At 39.8% G+C, this 23,176-nt stretch overlaps 2 protein-coding genes across 6 annotated transcripts in view; one reads left to right on the top strand and one right to left on the bottom strand.

Annotated features, from left to right (window-relative positions):
• bmpr1bb (bone morphogenetic protein receptor, type IBb) overlaps positions 1-7,125 on the top strand; it is a 59,950-nt gene extending 52,825 nt beyond the window's left edge. For all 3 annotated transcript variants that reach the window (XM_040000244.1, XM_040000245.1, XM_040000246.1), the window contains 7 exons: positions 393-483; positions 564-708; positions 1,017-1,209; positions 3,515-3,812; positions 3,918-4,093; positions 4,182-4,312; positions 5,360-7,125. In XM_040000244.1, the coding sequence (XP_039856178.1) occupies positions 393-483; positions 564-708; positions 1,017-1,209; positions 3,515-3,812; positions 3,918-4,093; positions 4,182-4,312; positions 5,360-5,485 (1,160 nt within the window). In that variant the 3' untranslated portion in view covers positions 5,486-7,125. The remainder of the gene's footprint in view (positions 1-392; positions 484-563; positions 709-1,016; positions 1,210-3,514; positions 3,813-3,917; positions 4,094-4,181; positions 4,313-5,359) is intronic.
• A 1,172-nt stretch (positions 7,126-8,297) lies between these two features.
• The window catches only part of unc5c (unc-5 netrin receptor C), a 122,318-nt gene continuing 107,439 nt past the window's right edge, over positions 8,298-23,176 (bottom strand). For all 3 annotated transcript variants that reach the window (XM_040000237.1, XM_040000238.1, XM_040000239.1), the window contains 8 exons: positions 20,847-21,209; positions 17,348-17,435; positions 17,052-17,223; positions 12,712-12,945; positions 11,902-12,051; positions 11,633-11,797; positions 10,270-10,448; positions 8,298-8,601 (listed from right to left, as the gene is read on the bottom strand). In XM_040000237.1, the coding sequence (XP_039856171.1) occupies positions 8,442-8,601; positions 10,270-10,448; positions 11,633-11,797; positions 11,902-12,051; positions 12,712-12,945; positions 17,052-17,223; positions 17,348-17,435; positions 20,847-21,209 (1,511 nt within the window). In that variant the 3' untranslated portion in view covers positions 8,298-8,441. The remainder of the gene's footprint in view (positions 8,602-10,269; positions 10,449-11,632; positions 11,798-11,901; positions 12,052-12,711; positions 12,946-17,051; positions 17,224-17,347; positions 17,436-20,846; positions 21,210-23,176) is intronic.

The raw sequence follows: 23,176 nt of genomic DNA, 5'->3' as shown, positions 1-23,176 counted from the left end.
CACTGTTCAGCCATTCGTGTTTCTGTGCTTCTGATTGACAGTGCAGAAAGTCTAGAGCCCCAGAGCTGCTTCAGACCTCTGGGGTTTCTGTAGATGTCCGTGTGACATCTGATATGTGAGATTTGGGAGCGGGATGTGATCGATAAGGCAGTAGGAAAAGGGGGTGCAGGGAAGAAATAGAGAGATGGAAGGGGGAAAACTTGTCCCTGCCAATGAGAGATATTTGGAATGACGCCCATGAACAACTGACTGTCACCTCCATTTATCAGTAGTTGTTCTGTTGACTTTCCATCTTGACCAGACCAGGATTTTATTTTTTGTTTGTTTCAAAATCGCTAAATTAAAAAAAATTAAAAACTCTAATTTATATCGTCTCATCATTACATTTTTAGATTACCACAGTATCCAGTACATGGCTCTCTTAATTTCAGTCACAGTTTGCAGCATCATCCTTGGCATCATCCTCGTATTTTGTTACCTAAGGTAAGAAGGTCGTCTCATACACACATAATTTAAACACTTTCACACCTCTGGATGTTCACTCAGCAAACTTTCTGCGCCAGATATAAACGGCAGGAGTCACGGCCACGCTACAGTATCGATCTGGAGCAGGATGAGACCTACATTCCCCCTGGGGAATCTCTGAAAGACTTGATAGAGCATTCCCGTAGCATTGGGTCTGGCTCTGGGTCAGGACTCCCTCTACTGGTAAGCAAAACTCTCTACACCTCTGCTTCACCTCAAGCTGAGATTAACTGTGATAAAATAATCACTGTGTCACTCCATTGTTTGTAAATATATGCAGAATATGCGGAAGAAAATGTCACACAATGATTTTTAGTGCAGTAAAATATCTGAATTACATCAACCTGTTCGCTCGTATAAAACTTAAACAGAGCAAGATGCTCAGAAGGAAGTTTTTCTATATTTATAATGAAAAAAAGGGATTTTAAAGAGACTTGTCTTTGTAAAAATGGAATTTATTTTGTTTTGTTGTTTCAATAATTTGTTTCCAGGTGCAGCGCACCATCGCCAAGCAGATTCAGATGGTTAAGCAGATTGGAAAAGGACGATATGGAGAAGTCTGGATGGGCAAGTGGAGAGGAGAGAGAGTGGCTGTCAAAGTCTTCTTCACCACTGAGGAAGAAAGCTGGTTCAGAGAGACTGAAATCTATCAGACCTTCCTGATGAGACACGACAACATACTGGGTAAGGTCCTGAAAACTGCGAAGTGAGTGTAAAAGAATGAATGCACTTAGTTAACAGTGAGCAGCGGTTGCAATCAGCACAATTAAGGTTTGCTTTTATTTTTCTTCTCAGAGGTCAGTTTAGGTCAGGAAAGTAGTTACTCTGCGGAATGTGTTAATGTTGCAAATGTAATGGTAAAGACAAAAATCCAAGAAAGAACAGTCAGTTGCTGTATTAAATGTATGAAAGTTAATTTAAGAAGAAAAAGATGAACTTCCAAATGGTACGTCCATGAATACAGGAATAAGGCCATAAAATAACTAATACCAAAAGGAAACCTAAAGTCCAAGTTTGATATGCAATTATATGCAAATGCATAAAAGGATCGACAGTTCCAAAAGTAATTTCCTATTCCAAGTTGGTGTCCCATGGAGCCCTGGCACCCCCATCTGTTGCCATCTTGGGCGGGCGTACCACGTGACTTCCACAGACGACCATTCTAACATTTCCATTGCTATCAAAGTTGTTTTTTTGGCGGGTTATTTTGGAGTTTTGATAGGGGACCATCTTGTTTGTGCCACACATTTGTTTTTCTCGAAGTATCTTGATGCATGTCCTCAGATTCAGCAAAGACTGATTTATATTACCTGCTTCAGGTATACTAGTGCCTTCTGCTCCTGTCCTGCCAGGTCGCTCACTTCATGCCAAGTCCACCAGGCACAGCTGCCTGACACTTATCTGGTTCTTATCCTGGAGAACATTCTTGCCTTTTGCATCAAGAGGGGCCTGAGCCAGACAACCAGCCACATACATGATGTGGGCTTGATTGCATCTTTCCTCCAGGAGATCGTAGATGTTGTAGTTGTAGATTTCTACATAGGAGATGAAGCTGCTGTAGCTGCTGTCATCATCCACGCCATCTGATTTAGAGGCCTCATGGCAGCAATTTCAGGATCAACCTTATAGGAACAGACAAGTTGTTGTCCCGTCTTTGGCGCTCCAACAAAGCATCTACTTCAGTCTGAATCTCCATACCATTTTTATCATCAGTCTTAAATACATATCTCTTGGCCTAGTAAGGACCTAAACTGTTCAAGATCATGTCAACGAATAGTAATATAAGAAAAAAAAAGAAAAATCTCCACAGTTCTTTCACATGTTAGAGGAATGCTGCTGTAATGAATGAAAGGAATCTGTCAGCATGACTCTTTGGCAAATGTGTAAAATTACTTTAATAGTTATTGTATAATCATATTTTCTTTTCTTTCTTTTTTTTTATGTGGATTTATTGTTAAAAAAACAGAAATTTCTGCAGTAGTGAGTGATAAAATATGATCTCTTCTGGTATTTATTTGCTTTTTATTACTTCATTACTTTGGTATGGTATGAATAGCCACGGGTGAGGACTTTATCAGAAGGAAAAGCTGTAAAACTTTTGAAAATTCAGGTAAAAGTCTAAAATTTATGCTGTCATTCCAATATAGAGGGCTGGATTGGAGTGTCTCAAGCCAATTCTGGCCCCCAGGCCTTACATTTGACACCCCTGGTTTAGGCTCTTCTGGGAACTCATTGACTGGACTGCTGACTTAGCCTCTGGGGTTAACGACTAATTTCTGGAGTTTCAGAGGGCTCTGGAAGTTTTGATAACTGAGTGCCAATGTCAAAAGCCCGGGAATGATTGATGGTTGCACATTTAGTATTTATGCATCTGCTCAAAGGGCTATATTTATATTTATGTAGGTTTTATAGGTTTTTCAGGTTTATTAACATTTGATTTCTATGTTAATTTTAAGACGATTTAGATTTAAAACTAAAAAGGTCTCATTTTGTTCTGCTTCCACACTCTGACATTAACTGTGGATACCAGTTGCATGCGGGTCAGACTTTGAAATCTCTAGATTTATAGGAAAGGAGTGTTTGGTTTCTCAGAACTCATTGTTAACAAGTGTAGCAATTAAAGTCTGAACAGCAAGCTGTCATAGACAAAGACAAAACAAATATGAAATATCTGTAAAGATACACATTTTTTCAACATGTCTCCAGGGAGATATAGCGATACACTGGGTGTTGCATATCAAAAGCAGAGGTAATAGCTGACAAACAAATGGAAAATGAGAACTAGAAAGAAAAAATACAGTGCATGGTTCCTACTTCCACCTCCACGTTGTCTGGCACTATGTTTGATTGTTTTGGAAGTTACACACACAAATGGATGTTCAGTGACTGAGCAGAAGTTGGTGCAATGTCCCCAAAAGTGAATGAAACCATGCGCATTGATTTCTGTGTGTATATTTTAATCCCCTCACACCAGCTATCTAATCCCCAGGATTCATTGCAGCCGACATCAAAGGAACCGGCTCGTGGACTCAGCTGTACTTAATTACAGACTACCACGAGAATGGCTCTTTATACGACTACCTCAAGTCCAACACCTTAGACGTCAAGGCTCTTCTGAAGCTTTCGTATTCCTCCATATCAGGCCTTTGTCATCTCCACACTGAGATCTACGGCACACAGGGCAAACCAGCTATTGCACACAGAGACCTGAAGAGCAAAAACATCTTGGTTAAAAAGAATGGATCCTGCTGTATTGCAGACCTCGGTCTGGCTGTCAAGTTTAATAGGTACACAAGACATTTTGAGTCTTTTGAGCGTTTATTTTAATTAAGGGGAATACTGGACGATGCTAAAAATTCTTTGACTCGTTCCTTTTTTCCTCCCTGTTTCAGTGACACCAATGAAGTAGATATCCCTCCTAACCTACGCGTTGGAACAAAGCGCTACATGCCACCTGAAGTACTGGATGAGACCCTCAACAGGAGCCACTTCCAGTCTTTTATAACAGCTGACATGTATAGTTTTGGCCTTATTATCTGGGAGATGGCCCGACGATGCATCTCTGGAGGTGAGGAAGATGTGTTTATTTTGACTTGAAGTGTCTTAATATTTTATTAATGATAATTAATGGACATTTTCTTTCATTATAACTCCAGGTATTGTGGAGGAACATCAGCTTCCCTATTATGACCTCGTCCCGTCCGATCCTTCATATGAGGACATGAGAGAAGTGGTTTGCATAAAAAAACAAAGACCTTCATTTGCTAATCGATGGAGCAATGATGAGGTACTCTTATCTTTATCCATTTTTAAAACTTAAACTTAATGGCGTTTATGTGTGAACGTCATTACATCAACATGGTTACTTACATTAAAATAAATCCATGTAAATATGCATTAATCTGCATTCTAAGTGGAGATTTCTGCCTCATAGTATGAGAGAAATGATGCATTGAAACAGCTGTTATTAGGCACAACAGCTGTTAATCATAGACTTTTCCAGAGTATTCTTTAGTTTACAGTTTACCTGTAAAACTTTATCAGTAAAATTATTTCCTCTGCCAAGGAGGTTATGTTTGTAGTAGTGCTTGCATGCGTATCATTCTTCCTGTCTGTAAACATGATGACTCGAAATGTCTTGAATGGATTCTGATGAAACTTTGTAGCAGTGTAGATCATCCACAAAGGTCATTCAAGGTCAAGTTTATGATTTATTGGTCGGAAATTGAGAAAAAGGCTTATAACTTAGAAACTATGATGAAGTGTGGTGTGTATTGTCAAAATATAGAAAGCTTTGTATAAGGATTTAAAATAGCATTTCATACTTTCACCTTTGAAGTGATTCTACATTGGCCTTTTTAAACTATGTTATTTCTACAACATATAGAGTGAGCATACAGGGAATGATATATGGGGTTTCTTAATATCACCTTTTTTATTATTATTACTGTGTTATGTGCATTACAGTTATTGATTATAACCGCTTTTTCTAATTGATATTTATTATTAAATGCTACCCATTTATTATATCCACATAAATAAAAAAAATAATTATACTCAAAATGATATCAAGTATATTAAAATGGGTTTCAGCTTGGCAAATAATAAAAAGCCTGCACTTTGCACATAAACACAACGCTATTCCCTTTAAAAAAAAAAAAAAAGTACAGCCCTGTTTCTAAGTTATAGGTTGACCTTGTAGGTCTCGGTGGATGTAATGTACATTTTTGCTAAACATGTTTTTGCATGCCCATAAATAATTAGTAATCATGGATTAAACCATTTGCCTAAAATGTACTTGTATTCTTATGCATATGGTCGTGTGTGTCTTTAGTGTCTACGACAGATGGGGAAACTCATGTCGGAGTGCTGGGCTCACAATCCAACTTGTCGTCTCACAGCCCTAAGGGTGAAGAAGACTCTTGCGAAGATGTTAGAGTCCCAAGATATCAAACTGTGACAGAGAGTCCACAGAAAAGATATCATCTCCCAGAGTCTCATCATTACCACTGGCACAGGCCACTCAAGCTGGCCAGAAGAAAGGGAAGAAAAAAAAGAGAGACTGTGAATAATAGAACAAATATAACTGACAGGGAGGATGAGTGATAGAGATAATGGTCACCGTAGGGCCAGAATAATGATATATACCAAAAAATTTATTATATCAGGGGACATCTGCTCTACCATTGTCTGAGGTGCCTCTCCCTCAGTGTTCAGACTGTGCTTTCTGTGAAAGCTAAGTGGTTTCTGGTTCCAGACTGTTCAGGGGGCCTTGCAGGACTAAAATCTGGAGGATGCTCTTGCGCTGCTCCTCTAAAGCCATATAGCAGTATTCTACGGGCAGTCTTTTGTACTGTCAAAGCTGCTTTGTGTGTGTGTTTTGCTGTTTTGTTTTTTTCTGAGTCAGCCGCTGCATGCTGTGATATAACAGTGGACTTATGACGATGATAGTCATCCATTGACCTCAGTGTAGAAGATGTGGATTCATACCATTATTATTATTATTATTATTATTATTATTATTGCTGAACAAACAGAAACATGATTAATATATATATAGATATATTAAACAAACAAATATACATGCATACACACACACACACACTCAAGGTGAATCAAAAAAGAATCATCTGATTTCTGATTTCATTGTGCTTTAATTCAACAGCCGGAGACAACAGAGACAATTTGTGAGGTTCATGTGGTTGTTTTTGTAGTTTGACTATCGTATGGATATATACCATCCGTCCATATTTAGCCTTTTAGTTTAAAATGTACAGGATGCCTTTTGAGACCAGATGATTCTTTATAACCCTTGTATGTATTTATATATATATTTATACATTTGTGTGTGTATGTATGTGTATATATATATATATATATATATACACATACAACCTCTTTTTAGATCTGGGCTTTGCTATCCTGCATCGTCTCATCTTTCTGGTCACGTTTCTTTTTCATCCATATGAAGCTGATCTGAAATCTATGTATTATTGCCTTGTTGGATGGTAAAATGCATTTTTGATCAGTGTCTATACATATATATATATATATGTCTCATCCACTCTGCCACTGTAGCACGTGCCTTATTTAATCTGTACATATGTAAGTAATGATGGTGTATGAGTGGATCTGCAGAACATTCCCTATTAAAAAAATATTTGAAAAATATATCTTGAAAGCCCATAAGGTTTTTTTTTTTTAACACAGTCTCACAAGTCAAATGGTCGCACTCCATTTTCAATGTTGCATATAAATATAATTTATTATTAGTCTTAAAAATTCTTTCTTACAGTTTGTACAATAACTTGACAGATGAAATGCAAGCCGTTGCGAGGAACATCATGAGTGCAAGAAACAGACAGGCTACATTCTCACTATACACAATATTAATCATGAAGCTGAAGAACAACTAGGGAATGCAAAGGCTAGCCCACTGAGAATGTAGAGATTGTTTCAAAGGGATGCAAAGTTTGCATAGACGGCTTCAAGAAAACTGGGACAACTGCCATTCAAAAAAACAAAACCAACCAAGAACACTTGTATGGGCGCAACTGCTGCTCCATCAAAGGAATGTCACATTTACAGATCATTTTTATGCACAGAATCAGTGTCATCGTGATATTGATGGCTTCTGTAGTGAATGTACAAACATCGTTGTCTGAGTTAAAATCTCTTATCCTCCAAAAGTACGCATGAACGTCGGTTGATTGAGACAATATTTAGATGATCACCCTCTGTATTAAACCTTACATGTCAGGTATTTGGTAAAAAGCAGTTGTTTTCAGTTGGACTGGTCCTACAAAAATATACTGGTTTGATTTCCCTTTCTGCACCATCTCCCTCTTCGCTCTGCCTGGTATCTTATGTGAACGCGACATCATCATGAACGTCACACAAATTTGCATCACTCGTGACTTTTTTTTTTTTCAGTCTGGCTAATTTCCCATATCCTTTTGTTAACAGGATATACGATATGTAGAGATATGTAGTTAGCCAAATGATCCTGCTAAAAACAAAAGAAAAGAAAAAGCAAAATAATCACCAATGCAACTCAAAAATATCACCCATAATAGAAAAGCAATAATTATACATAACATGACTAAAAGTATTAATAGCAGTTATAACAACACTTAAAAAACGGTGTAATGATTATGATCGTTGAGTTCCCTCTGTGTTATAAATGTGGCCGACAGAAAGAATAGTTACAGCGCCAGGTGTCCACCAGGTGGCGCTGTAATACAGTCAAACGCAATGAAAGAAGAAACGAAATACGGTTCAGTAACAGACAGCATAAGATACAAAAAAGACATGTATAAATAGGCATATCATTAAATACTATGTTGTCACAGAACACATACTTTTCCATGGAGTTGCCATGGAGACTGATTTTTGGAGAATGAGACGTTCTTTCGCCGATCTTCCTCCTTTGATCCATTGACCTCTTTAGCGCGTGTCACTGTTGTGAGGGCATCATCCACATCTGCACAGTCCATCCGAATAAACCGGAAACATGTTTCCAAGGAAACCATAGCCAAAAATATCAAATCATTCTTACAAGAGAGGGAGAGAGAGAGAGAAAGAACGAGGAGAGAAACAGCCTGAAAATGACTGGCAGAGATTCTTGTTTACTCTCCAAGTTTTCACAACCTTTGTTGCCAATATTTAACTGGGTCATGGCAGGGTAGACCTGGCTGTGACTATCTCCTTACTTCTTTGAGTGTACACACAGGCAGCTTCTGTGAGTGTGTGTGCGTGCATTTGTCATCGAGAATGACTTTTCCTGCTTTTTTTTTTTTGTTGTTGTTGTTTTTTGGGGTGTGTGTGGGGTGTGTTTGAGGGGGTCCACCCTCTTTTCATATTCACTTTGTGTCTTCTTCCTCCCTGGAATGTCACTTGTCCCTGGCAGGCAGATGTCAGTGTTCAGTCACCGCGGGAACAAGGCTGTCATGGCGTCCCATCTCCTCCAGTACTTGGGCAAGGCGACTGAGGTTGCCGTCAGGAAAATGCTGGGCCTCCCACAAGTCCAGGATCACTCCAGTGGGGCTGGATTTGGTGGCAAAGTAGTTAAGATACCTAAAAGAGTGATCATGTGAAACCAGAGAGAGGTAGGTTAGAAAAGCAGATAAATGGTTAATAGAGAGGAATGAGTTTGCTTATTAGTAATAAAAAACTCGCTGGTGTGCTGCAATAATCTTTTCATCATCAAATACTTTAATTTTTACTTTCTACTTTTTCCTTCTATACACAGTAACCTTTCTGCTCAGTAATGAGATACTGTGGGCATGAGAGGAAAGCAAAGTGAGCACTGATATACATCCTTAAATGTATTTGCAGTCTATGCAGAACTAATGATCGCTTTGTTTTCTTTTAATGACTTTTGCTTTGGCTTTAAATTATATATATATATATATATATATATATTCATTCATTCATTCGAGTCTCTCGCCTTCACCCTTTGTCCTTCATGCCAAAGTCTGCCAGTGGTCTCGTCAATCTGCAGCTGCTGTCTGTGATAAGGCTGCCCTGCTGAGCTGGGACCTTAAAAATGGGTGCGCATTGTACGTCCATCACAAACAGAAGACTATCAAAGACACGGGGATGATGTTTTAAAAAGAGGAACGTCACTCTGTCTCCATTGTTTTTTTCATCTTTCCTCAGCTCTGATGTTTATCAGAATGAGTCACATTCCCACAGATCACTCACAATCAAATTAAAAATAGATCACTTATCAACAGTTTGACTCCCCATGGACTCTTAATGTTTACTTCTAATGAAAAAACAGCCGTTCTTTCTTTACTGGTACCACGCTATAAAAACCACTATGAATAAACAGAAAATTGACAGTTAATTAAACTGTAGTTAGAAGCTATTTAGGTGTTAGAGCCACTTAGACCCTATCCTAGGACACATTGGGTGAGGGGTGCGGTACACTGCAGACAGTTGGCCAGTCCCATCACAGCAACTAACACAGCAACTCAGACGATTCATGCTCACATATGCATCTAAGGACAATGTAGAATCATTAATTAACCCAAGGGATCCCATGCAGCCACAAGGAAAACACACAACCTTCATGACAAAAGGCCCAAGCTGTGAAATGACAAATAAATATGTTGATAACTGGTTTTTTAAACCAATCGATGAACATTATCAGTGTGGCTATTTTAAAGTTGCATCTGATATTTCTAATACTTGTGTTTCAGTGGACAGTCTGGGTCCCAGTAGGAGAAAAAAAACCTTTAAACCTGGAGCTGCGGTTTATGTTCTGTTCATTATGTATGTGTTCACTGGTTGTTTAGTTAGGTTAATAAATCAAAACTATGCCTGTTCAAAACATTAATCTTGCAGGCTGAAAAGTGACACTTAAATGTTTTCCAAGTGAGACCACAGATCAGTAATTAAACCTGTATGACTAAACAACAACCTCTAGTAATATGAACGAATGCATAATGTAATATATAAAAGGCTTATGGGTCATCTCCTCTCGTTAGCTATGATTCAATACATAATATGTAATATATAAGATGTACAGATGGCTGGCCTGCTGGATGGATAAATGAATAATTACTTTTTTAAAACAAATTCTAATATATTTCATTTTAGTCGTCTATATTAACAGAAAAATAGTTTTGTTTAAACTATTTAACTTTAAAGTAAAGCATGTTTCTGTGGCCAGACTGTGATCCCAGAGGTCCTAAATGTAAGTCACCATTTCACCTTTTTCATTGTTTGTCAACCCACCTGTCAAGATTGAGTTTGTGGGCCAACATCCTCCAGTCATTGCCTCTGGTCTGCGGTGCGTCCAGGCTGCCGCACAGCTTCTGACGGATAGAAACAGGGATGCGAAAGGCATTTGGCCCTACCAGTGTCGTGATGTTGCTGGCAGGATCCAGCAGGGATGTGTCAATACTCTGGGAATCCTGTAAAGAGAGAATGAGAGGGATTAAAGCAGAGACACAGACTGTAGCTGTGGCTTTTTTCCCCCTAGTTTGCAGACTGCCTGGACATAATTCAACACCTCACAAAATGAAACATAATGTAGTTCAAATGGATTTGTAGCACAGGAAATTTCTTTTTCCAGGTGCCATAAAAAAATTGAAAACCCTTCGTTGCGTCGCCATCCATTTACTGATGCAAGCTGAGTGATTTTCTTTTAAATATACTGCATCTGGAGGATTAAGCACTGGATGTCTGGCTACAGAAACCAGATCAAGACCCAGAGACAAATGAACCAAGGCCAGGCAGTAACACAGCTCTGCACTGTATGTACTGTAATTTATCTCATTACTGAGCACAAAGCATGAGTGCTCCTCCATCCCTCAAGCTCTATTCTCCTAGCCAGATGGCCTTTGTAAAGCAAGTGCAGCATGACTGGGGGGGGGGCAGGCTTATTATACCCTCCTGTGCTCCTCTCTTGTCATAAGCAAGACTCTATGTAGGCGGCATGGTTGAAACTCCCCTGTCTCACACCTTGCCAGTTTTTGTGAACGTTGCAAAAAGCGGGAAGAGGAAATGGAAACGAGGTTAAATTCATTCCGAGCGTCTGGCTCGGTGGAAGGACAATGAGGGCGAGGTGGAGGGGAAGAGTCAAAACAGCTCTAGATGCAAAATTCATGTGAAAGCAGAGCACAAAAGTCGCACAGACCTTTGAGGTTTGAGGTTAATTTCGAAGGCTGTGCCCCGTATCCAGTCAAGGTGAATAATTACTTTAAGCCTTTATAAATCAAGTGAAAGCATTAGGAGGGAAACAGTTCATTACAAAATCAAATACAAGCATTTTTCCTCAGCCTGTAGTGCTAGTCGCGTAGTGCTCTTTTATGTGAATATAATGAAATCAGATGGTATTTAATTTGTTATACTTAAAGGTCTGGCATCCAACTTGAGCCTGACTGTCCTACACATTTACATGCTTCACTCTCCTCGTGTCATACACCGTCCCCACCCAATTTATTGTTATTTTTAGGCTCCAAAATCTCCAATCTCCCTCTGACAAGTCAGTGGTGCTGATGCCTTGCATCACTGCCTGCTGCTTCAACTCCTCCACTGGCCCAGCATCCACCTGCAGGGGCAGGGGGGGATGTTTACTCCAAGTATCAAACGCTACCTCCGACAGTGTAGTGTCCAGCTGAAAAATCTGTCCTTCTCCTTCCACTTGGCGCACACATATTTTGCAGGTCAGGTCCACCGTGCTGGAAGAGAAGCGCTCCAGGGTAAAGCAGCAGTGGAGGTTCCTTTGTGAGCCGCTCCACACCTGCTGAAAGGAAAGCTCCTGCAGAGAAGTGGAAAGTGTAGAGGAGTTACATCGGTGGGAGAAACCATGTGGCACACTGTGCATGGCCTTTTACTGAAAAAGGAGTAAAATGAGCAGTTTACCTGGTACTTGGCTAGCAGTTTGCTCTTCCATAATGTGTGGGGAACATCATGGATGGAAAGCCTCAGGTTGTGGGTGCTGTCCTTAAAGATGAGAGTCTTTGGTTCATCCAACAGTTTCCCACCCATCTGCTTCTCCATTTGAAGGACTTCCTAAATAAACAAAAGCAAGCTTGATTAGCAAGGACACCATCTATACCGACCTCAAAAAGCTTCTTCTTTATACCAGTTGAAAAGCAGACAAACTGCTGCTGTATTCCTGTGATAATAGTCTCTGGGGAATTCTCACAAGTACATTTACAAATGATTATTTTTTAATAAAATATTACGTTATAATCATCCGCAGGGCTTTACAAACTTAAATCTAGACATGCAAACCTGAAATCAACTTCTGTGTCCTTGCAGCAGGATCACTATCACTTCTCATTACTCATTCCCAAACTTAATAACTGTGTTCAATATCCCTCCTCAGTACAATAATCCTTCCTTATCTTTCCTTCATGCAGGCGCATGAAGGTATTAAACAGAATTGAGGTGATGAGACAACAGTAGAGAAGGAGGGATATATGTGGCTTATTTTGTGTTGTTGCAGCAGCTACGTTATTCAAATACAAGCGCTTGTATCTCCTTATTGTGACACACCAACACAAAGATTTCTCATTCTGCCTCCCACACATCATCTGCTGGCTGTGCTTGCGCATAAACAATTCAGTTACAGTGGGAAAAAAAAAATCACAATTATATTCATTTCAGTGATACAAATAATGAGACAAAGGCTATGCACACATTCAGTACAGCGTGCTGCGCATTTACCTTGAGTGCGTCCTGTGTGTCGTCCAGGCAGTAGACTCTGATGTGATACTCCATGGCTGGGCAGGTGACGGGGCCAAAGATGGCTAGTTTGAGGCGCTTAGTGGTGGCAGCGCTGAGAGATTGACCCACGAGGCAGTAGGTGCCCAGCGTCTCTGTCAGGATGTGGCAAGCCTCGTCATCCATTTGGATATAGCAAGGTGTGGTGAAATTCTCTTCTCCTACTACCACTATATCCTAGAGCGTGGACAAGGAGAAAGGGGAAAAAAGAGGAATGTTGAAGAATAAACCTGGGTTTTGTTATGTATGTATCAAGCAAAAAATAGAAGTGGGGCATGGTTAATACGATTTTTGACTAGAGCAAAATATGCCATATCCAATTTTCCCTACATATCTCCATTTGCTGTTAAGTAAGACCAAACTATAGCTCGCACAATACTGCTACAGCTGTCATTTCTATTTGGTTGTATTGATCTGTTTCGTGAAGCAGATAACTTCACATTACAGCAAAAATGTTCACAGATAGATACAAGTACCAAAACTGGCATGTATGCTCTCTTTTGATTACTTTTTTGATCGAGCCCATTAGCCATTTGAAAACTGCAGACATTTTCGTGATGGCTGATGAGAAAGGCGGAAAATATAATTTTTCTTTACATAAAGTAAGCAAGACTTGCATTTATGAATGATTTTAGTGTAAAATTGTGCATGTTCAACTATTTAGAAGTCGACTTTAGTACTCTGAAGTTGCTTTTTCTTAAATCATTTGCACAGGTAATGCTTCTCATTTCAGTTACATTTCATAGATGGACCTGCACACTGCTCAATGGTTACCCATGACCTCCCAAAAACCTTGTTGTTTTTAATGGCATAGGGCTGATTGTGGTCGGTGGTTTAATCCCCAACTCCTGCATACAATGCTGAAGTGTCCTTGGATAATTCAAGATATTAAACCCCAAGTAGCCTGCAGTGCTGCGTTTGCATTTGCGCATAAACCTTAAAATTGTGTCCATGTTGCAGTGTAGAAAGTGCTATAGATGTCACAGTTCTGTTTATATATATATGCATATGTATATATACACGCACATGACAGGGCGTGCCAGCATGACAGAGCTACACAGAGGACATGCATCATGGATCAAATATATGAAATTCACTGAACTGGGGAATACATTGGCAAAGGAAGAATGTTGAATGCCTGAGCCTACAGTGCTATGAGAGGGATAAATCCCTCGACCTGCACAGCACTGTGTAGCTACAATTGTCATTGGACCACTGGAGCAAAATATAAGATTGACGTAATTTGAATTATTTTCTTTCACGTGAAATGAAGAAGCTCAGATGAAGTTTTGAAGTCATAAATTTGACTTACTCAGTCAAAAGCATATAAATCAAGAGTAAAGCCTCTGAAATGCATCCAGTGGTTGAAATAATTCCTCAACAAACATCCCCCCCGATTACTTCAAACACAGCATGAAAAGGAGGTGACGGTACAGAGGAGGGTTGCAAAGGGGCTTTCAGGAGAACAGCAACTGTAAACGGTTTAATGCATGTTGTCCAGGGAAACCTATGTGAGAACCATATTCTTGCATTATTTGTACATCTGCAGAAAAACTGGAAAACATGCAGCAATTTTATCAAAAGAATAGAAAATGTCACAGCTTGTTTGCTGAATTCCACATTTGAAACCGATTAGATAAATAATCGGTACAGTGTCTTCTTTTTCTTTCAGCTGCCTCTTTATTAAAGGGTCACCACAGATTTTTCTTGTGGATGCACTTCCTGTTACAGCCCTTCCTGGGATTTGTGTCTCCTCCTGGTCTTGAACTACTGTGTGATCTTTTACATGTTATTGTTAACCGCTAGACTACAGAGTTACTGTATAGTATATTGCGTGGAGTTATGCATATATTAACTGGCCTACAGCAGTGAGTCTGTGTATTTAAAAGAGTGTATTTAAAAGCCTCAAGTGTGGATTTGTAAACGTTAAATTGGATTGGCTAATTAGTGAAAACCACATATTTTTACATGAAATCTTTGCCACTGGGTAATTAATAGCTAAACTTGTACATGTGTTGCTTTTTTGCCACACAGAAATGTGCTCAGTCACATTTAACTGAAACAGAATGAATTTAAATTGCATTTTAATGTAGAAAGCACAATTAATGTCCTGACCTTTTCACAGAAGCCGTGTACTCTGGAAGTAACAGTTAGTGTGTGTGTGTATTACTAATATTTGAGACTGTCTCACGCGGAAAATGGAAGCATAAGTATCCCGACTATTTGCAGTTGACCCCTGTAACGACACCAATGCCAGGACACATTTCTCTTTCATTAGGATTGCAAGGTCTGAGGAGCCTCCTGCGACTCTCCCTCTTTTTCTTTAACCCTCTCTTCATCTCTCTTCATCTCGCTTATTCTTTCTCTCCGTCTCTCCGTCTCTCCGTCGTTCTCGCTCTAATCCAAACACTCTCACAGAGTGGCACACTGGTATTAATTCAGCCTATTATGAGAGACAGAAGAGGAATTACAGCATTTTATTGTGAGCTAGGCCGTTTAACAGCAGTATTATGGCAGATCATTAGACTCTTAACTGCTCCTGTGGGATGGCACTAGGGATCCTTATTGGGGGATAATTGGAACGCACAGTGAAAAAGTGGCCCTGCTTCATATGTAGTACTGTGTGCAGGCAGAAACAATTAAACATACAAACATACAAACGTTAATTTAGTCAAAAATTCATCAGCTGGCTTTTTCCCCCCTCCCATGTAGACGTGGGAGGATTTTAAGTAGGAGAGTTACTGAAGCAGAAATCCCCACATGTTCCTCATTATATGACACGCCATCTTCATCATCATCACAACACCATGAGATTGTGTGTGAATCGGTGTGTGCGTGCGTGCATCAACTGGGGAGGGCTGCGGGCTCCCAGACGCCAACGGAACTGATTATTCTCAATATAAATATCCGTGAAAAACTCCTTTGGAGGAGCTCATCTCTCCTGTATCCACTGCAGTGATGAAAACACATTTTGACAGAGCATGTCATATAAAGCAATATTTCACTCATGCAGCGCCGAGGCTGGCCTCAGAGGGAAAAGGAAACTCATACGAAGGAAGCCGCCGTCACATCACATATTACCATCTGCGTTTGTGGCATACGGAGATGTAATCAGGAATCATTTCTTCTTTAAAAATCCTCAGTTTACACTGAGCTTTATTGGTTGTGTCCAAGTAATTCATCAATGTCACGAAGGCATGTGGGGGCCAGTTGGGCAGTTTTTCCTCGGCTCTGTAAGTAATGCCATCGCATCAGCAAGAGAAAATTATGCAAGGGCTTGCTGAAAATTACATTATTTAAGTCACTTTTTAATGATGATCTGACAGAAGGCCTTATTATTGGGTATAGACTGATGCTATATATTTGGACATGGCCTTCCTGAGAGTAATGTGCATTTTGATTATCATCTTATCATTTATGCAATAAGCCTGGATAGACTGGAGTCGTGTTACGTATCACTAAAGCATTGCCTTTCATTATGCTTCCTGTACTGCGCCCTGCTCCTGCTAACCTTTATTAAATGCTTTTATCTTTAAGGGAGCCTTTCTCTTTAAAAAGGTTTGAGTAGAAAGTTAATTAAAAACCACAAGGAAGGAAGACTTTTTTTTCTTTTGACAGCTAAGAAAAAGATGCTGATAGCTGCCCGCAAGAAGGTCGGCCACGTCAGGTGAGGTGCTGAGAGATATGTTTTGGAGGTAAGCTGACCACCTGGCACATTTCTAACAAAGTTCCCTCCTAACAAGCAGATTTGTTTCAAGTTTCTCTGCAAATGATCCCTTGGTAATTGGTCCATTTCTGCATCAGTGTGTGTGACAAAAACAGCAAAAGGGAAGACTTGAAAAAAAGCAACATGAACAGAAAAACCCCCATACATGTTCACACCTGATGAAAAACCTGCCGTTATAAAGGTACAAGGAAACAGCCTGGGCAAGAAAACAGTCCCAGTCCATTCCCTGCTATTAGAGATGTACTATTTCAGCTCCTAGGTGCAACAGGGGTTTACTTTGAGTACTACTATAAGTTGGACAAACAACACAGGGGACGTTGATCCCTTTCACCTCCTCCATCCTATCAGTTCTCCCATGCCATATCATGGATTTATTTCTCACAGCATCTTTTCTTTTTCACTGCTCGCTGACACACTGAGCAGAGATTCGCTTGTAAACACATAATTTCAATTCTTGTGTGCGTGCGACCGTCAGAAGCCCATTTTCGAAATTCGAGCGCAGTCGATAGATACAGTCTACTGTAGCACAAATTTCTCTGTGAATCTCACATCTCACCTCCCACTGATTCTGCGGCGACTGGCTTTTGAGCTGGATCAGCCAGTCCTGCTGGCCATCGCACACGGCACAGTGATGCATGGTGATGATGACCGGACGAGTCAACAGGGTCCCCGGGGGTCCGCAGCTCACCATGGGGCTGAGCACCGTTTGGCCATCTTCCACCGAGGGCCTGGAGGCGCACAGGGATAGCATACATACAATATTTAGCCACAATCTGATGGCACTCTCAGTATGTATGTGTGACACGGAGCGGTTGACAGCAGCAAATAAGGTTCTGGGGCGTCGTCGCATACCTCATGTTGTCCTTCCTGTGAACTGTCACATACATCTCATACACTCTGCCCTGAGGAATAGCCCCTGCAGGAATTAGCAGACTAACCCCTGGGAAGCAAAAAGCAAAAAAAAAGATAAGTTGACAGAGGTGTCTTTATACTGTCAGTGCTTGTTATGAGACTTTTGTAAGAATGTGAGAGTATAGAGAGTGAGACCAACAGGCTGGTGAATCCTGGCTACTCCACATATAGAAAGGTAAATTATAATTTTACATTTAACTAGTGTGTCTTCATGCAGTGCTGCACAATTACAGAGATATAAATTGATTTTTTTTTTCATTTTATTCAAATGAATTTTTTTCCTGGATAAACACAATAATAATTGCACTGCCGTTCAGTCCCACACACAGCAACTATGTAATTTTACCACCTTCTTTTATGGTATCAGGAAATGATGTGGAATTTCATTTCTAAAAATCAATGATCTCTTTGCTCGTCACAGCCTTGGCATATTGCTGCAGCAGGCGCGATTTACATTTTTCCATCTCAGATTTATTCGATAAGATGTCCTATCCGATACGCGCGTGTGCGTTTTTTAGAAGCCTAACCCCCAATTTCCATCATGCATACGCACACACAAACACACACATGGCTTCTCTCTGGAGTGGTGGTGGGGGAGGGATCTCAGATAGCTCATTGATTTCCCATGTCCTTGTACTGAACTTTTCAAAAGGTGACAGACAGCTTCTCCAGCTAGCTAGCGAGGCAATCACAACTCTGCCAAGGGAACGTCTCGCACGCTGCTACTCTGCCTCACAGCAAAGCTTCAAAGAGATGAGAAATGCATTTTAAGATGCAAAATACCAAACAGCCACAGTGACAGCACCACAAAATATTTCATTACCCAGACTCACAAACAGATCAAATATCAAATGTGCTCTTTCCTCTCCCTATTCCTATGTAACATGATGAGGTGGCTGAGCGCAGCCAACAGCTGAGAACATTTTACAGTTATCAAAATGAAAAAAAAAGAGAGAAATTTAAGAAATGTGAGAAGTCTGCGTATCCTTTAATGTCACTGCTAGTTTGCCTCTGCCTGTCAGCATGCATCTGCGGCGCGTTACAAACAGTCTGCATGTGTTTGAAGTGAGGACAGCATGGCTAATGTAAGCTGCCTGAAACGGGACACCTCCAGCACTTCTGGTGCACACACCTTGGGTATCCATCAACTCTTGTCATACTACGTGCAGTCAATATGCTGATGGGCTGCACATGGCTTAGCTTATTTCAAAGTCGCAGATCATCAGGGATATACTGCTACAGACAGCAAAGTATTGAATGATACTGCACATGCTTTAAAAAGAATTCTTTTATTTTTACTGAGAGGTTTGCTTGGGGTTTGCAAAGATTAACAATTCTTAAGTTAACATTTATGGTTGATTTGAACTGCCGTGTCTACTGAGAGCTGCAATGGTTTTGTATTTTTCACTTTACTGAAGAGCTCTTTATATTTAAGCTCTCACATACTGAAATCTTCATATTGCACTGACAGCGAGAGCAAGTGTAACAAGTTTGGAAGCTTGTTTGAGCCCCAGAAAAAAATAAAATACAATTTGCCATTAAAATCCAATTTTGAGGGTTTTTTTTCCTCTTGCTTCTTGCTTAAGTCAGAAAGTCACAATTTTGAGATACCCAACTTGAAATCTAGAGATAATAAACTGAAAATTTGACTTATGGGTGGCAAGTCTTTTTTCCAGGGGAGAAAACGTGCTTCTATTAACAACTGAAATGAAGCTAAGCTTTGAGTAAAAGCAATCTCTAAACAGGAAGCACTCAGGGAGCATAAACCTTCACCGAGGCAGCTCACTCTCTGGCCAGTATTTACTTTTAAGGGAAAAGCACTGTAATTTGTATATATTAATTTTGTTTTCTTTGTTCTGTTTAAATGTACTTTAAGAAGTTTGTAGTGCTGTAAAAGGCAGTTATGGGTAGAATCACACATGTTTACTTTGACTACAGAAACATGTAGGTGTGTGTAGGAGTAGGTAAAGGATAATAGGTAATGATTTGTAAATAGCTTGAGCTAATTATATAATACTATACAACAGTATATTTATAACTAACTAGGCAGCTCATTCTCTTTCTCTTGACAACACTTTCTTTAAAGATGTCACACATTTTGGGGTCAATTTGAAACAGTGAGGGCAGAGGTCACATGTCATATGAAGTTTGGATGCAAACTATAACGTGATATTTAGAATCCCCATATATCATTCGCTATATGCCTATACGATGTCAATACAAACCATGGTGGTAAGGAACATAGTTTTAAATAGCTCTATATAGCATTATTATCACTTTGACCTTTCAAATCAGTCTATTGACCTTGAAGGAGAGGTCAGAGGTCAAATATGCCATAATATTTGAAATCTTTCTAGAGGTTGACAGTACACACCCCATTTGTAAGAATCAGTTTATAGTTAAAAGGCTTTCTGTCAATTTTGAACCAATAAATCATGAAGTTGACTTTGAAGACCTTGGCGCACGTAAGCCAAATTTGAATGGATTGCTAAGTTGCCCCCACTATACACTCCTGCAAAGTTTTATCAGAATTCAGACAGAATGACATGCATGCATGCAAACCCTACCAAAAACATAACCTCCTTGGTGGAGTTAGCAACTTTCTGAAATGTATTTTCTTGCAGAGAGTTGATGGCAAGATTGATATCACTGTCAAACGTGTTAACTAAATCTAAATCAAAGAAAATCTGCAGCCAGTAAACTTTTCCCAGCATAAAGACAGGAGGAGACGGCCAGCCTGGCTCTACCACAACCTCTAATGTTCACTAATCAAAATAAATAATGTAAACTTGCACTTTTATGAGGAGGGTATTATGTGCCAGATCATTTCCTGGTCAGACATAGTGACTTCCCGGAGTCTTGTCATCACTATGAGACTGGCAGAAATCCAGTGGAGACACCAGCAAGTTTTGTGTTTGAAGTTTCTTTTAATGTTTTTTTAAAATGGGATCTTTAAGGGAAACGTGGGCCGAGATCATCATCACCAGCACATTATTAAGTGAAACAAGAGTAGACATTTAAGGGCACGATGAGAAAAGCTGATGGTATATTTCATCTCCTATCAGGCTATACAATGAGAGGAGTTTCCTTTCAGTATGTGCACACATATAGACATTCACACATGCACATCCACACAAGTGGAGGTGCTATTACTAAATGCTGATGTGCCACTGAGTGAATGAAAAACGTGGCTCCAATCATAACTCACAAAAGACAGCTAATGAGTTTTAAGACGAACACTGATAGAATCTGCTGGAAGTAGCAGATGCTGCTTTTCATGAACCTAAGCTCGTTTATTCATTTTTTAAACTATTTCTTTTTTACATTCCTGCATACTTTGAAATATGCAACATTTTCTCTTGATATCCAACTGAATCACCTATAAAATAAAAATATATAAATATGGAAAATCACTACCTATCTTTGGCTAGTATAGTACCTGAGTTGGGCACAATAAGCTGTCCTCCCTGGGAGCTGAACGAGCCCAGAGCAGTGCATGATGGATCCCTGGTGCGGAGCAACGTCTGGGTCTGTGTGCGCCGTCCCATTGTGTTGTCACCGTTGTCCAGTAGGCAGTGCGGCAGCTTAGGTGACAGTTTAGAGGAAAATTCTCCTCCTAGGTCATCCTGTGGAGTCACTAAGCCTGAAGAATTGTACACCTTAATCTTCAAGTTAGGGAGCGGGTCAAGCAGAGGAGAATTGGTCATGGGTATTTTGTCACCCACGTCATGGAGAGCGTAAACTGGGCCGCGGTACATGGCAGCTGCTGAGGTCAGGTCAGGGGGTGCTGATAGGAGATCAGCTGAAAAGGAAAGAAAACAACATGGGTAAAGCAGAATAAATGTCTTAACACATGTATTGGGAAAAGAATCAGGAAGAAACTAACTTGAAGCCTATATATCCATGAGGAAATGAACTGCTGGCAGCAATCAGTGAGGCTGCAGCACGGCTTTTTTGTTTTTTACTCATTAGGGAGGTCCACTTCACCACCAAGAAACATTACTCAGTCAGAGAAGTTATAGGTGCAGCTGTGATTTATGAGTAACAGATGGCATCGTGAATGTTCGGTTTACCCAGTAGGATAAATGTTCAATAGCTGGACTGAGTGGGTGGAGCGAGGGTCAGTGGGGGCCTCTCTGTCCTCCAGCTTCTCCACTGTCTCCACCCCCTCACAAGTTTCTAAATGATGCAAATGTTAATGAGAGTCAGAAAAGTTGTTCCAGTAATAAACTAGAAGTAGTGCAAGTACTAGTGTGTCACTGGAGGGCATGTTTTGCAACATCCATCTCCAAGAATGTATGGCCCATATTTTCACAATCTGTATTAGGAAATTAAACAAAATATGCTTCAGCTCTCATCATATAAAACTGTATATTTTCCTCAGGTTTCCCCCAAAACCAGGTTTCAGATAACCCCCCTCCCCCCTCTTTTGTTAATTAGATTGCACAGGTGCCACGGACTGCAGGATGAAACTGAGACCTACTTAACAAGGGATAATCTCAGCTAAGTGTCGCATTAACGTGGCTTGCAGGCTTAAGCTCAAGTCAAAATGTCATGACCAGCAAACAAGATTTGAGCAAAATATCACAGAAACTCAAATTGCACCACTTCTTGGTAATTAAAGCTAACACAATCATCTCCTAGCACATCATTAATGCCTGTGTCTAGCACCGTAAAACGCAAAATCTCAATGATTCCCTTAACTGGTTCTTCTATTCAAACACCAGTTCCTACACCATCTTTCCTACTGTGTATTTGACACAGAGACATGAGAATTTGTTACACACTGCCACATTTCAGAGCAGAGAGCTGTCAGCGGAGATCAGACCTTGTTATAGTTCACATACTCTGTCAAATTAGATCAATCACGCTAATTTTTCTTTGGATGTAGGGATATTTCCCCTGTCACTGTTGCTCCTGCACACAGCACGGGGACTGATGGCAACACTGAAATAAGGGACCCCCCCTCCCCAACATTACAAATTCCAATTTAACCCTTGTTTGCACTGAGCACTGTGGAGGATGTGTCATTTCCACCCATGAATTATCTTCTTCACAGCAAATTGTGTGTGATGTGCTTTATGCATGCTTCATACAGTATATAGAACATAAATTACAGCTTTTAGTAGGCTACTTTAGGAAAGACAGAGATAAGGTGGAAGTAAAGTGGATCAACTTATATGATTCCTCCAACACCACTGTTTTTTAAATCACCACCAATTGTTTCTGTCATGATCAGGTGGTTCAAACATATGAAATATGAAAAACCCCACAGTAACATCGATCTATATTATAATACTTAATATATTAACTATATCTGTAAAGGTGAAGGATAATGTTGTATTTAAGACTAAGGATATATAATCAACATAAAGTAAAATGATTTAAATATAATGTTATTCATATAAATTCAGCTTCATTATACAGTTTCAGAGTTTGGATTTCTTTTAGAAAATAATAAATAAATGAAAAAGCTTGAATATTGGTAGATTCTTTAACCAAAGTGCCTTCTGCTCGGGAGCTGTTTTAAATAGGCTTGGCTTCAAATTATCCTTTACTTTATAAGAGCGGTGACAGAAGCAGCACCTTTAACAAGGGTTGTTGTTCGATGGTGTTTATCTTTTTGAATTGTCCCACATTAAAAAGCTTCGTCTCTATTCTCTTCATTGTATTTTTATCTCTTCTGCTTTTATTTATTTATTTATTTTCTCTTTCCAAAAGCTCACACTAATCATTTACAACACAGTTACATATTTCTGTCTCTCTCCC

The sequence above is a fragment of the Simochromis diagramma genome, unplaced genomic scaffold (genome assembly GCF_900408965.1).
Source record: "Simochromis diagramma unplaced genomic scaffold, fSimDia1.1 OVJJ01000596.1, whole genome shotgun sequence".
Classification (NCBI taxonomy): Eukaryota; Metazoa; Chordata; class Actinopteri; order Cichliformes; family Cichlidae; genus Simochromis; species Simochromis diagramma.
The sequence above is the reverse complement of the archived record's forward strand: the minus strand, read 5'-3'. Positions and strand labels throughout refer to the sequence as shown.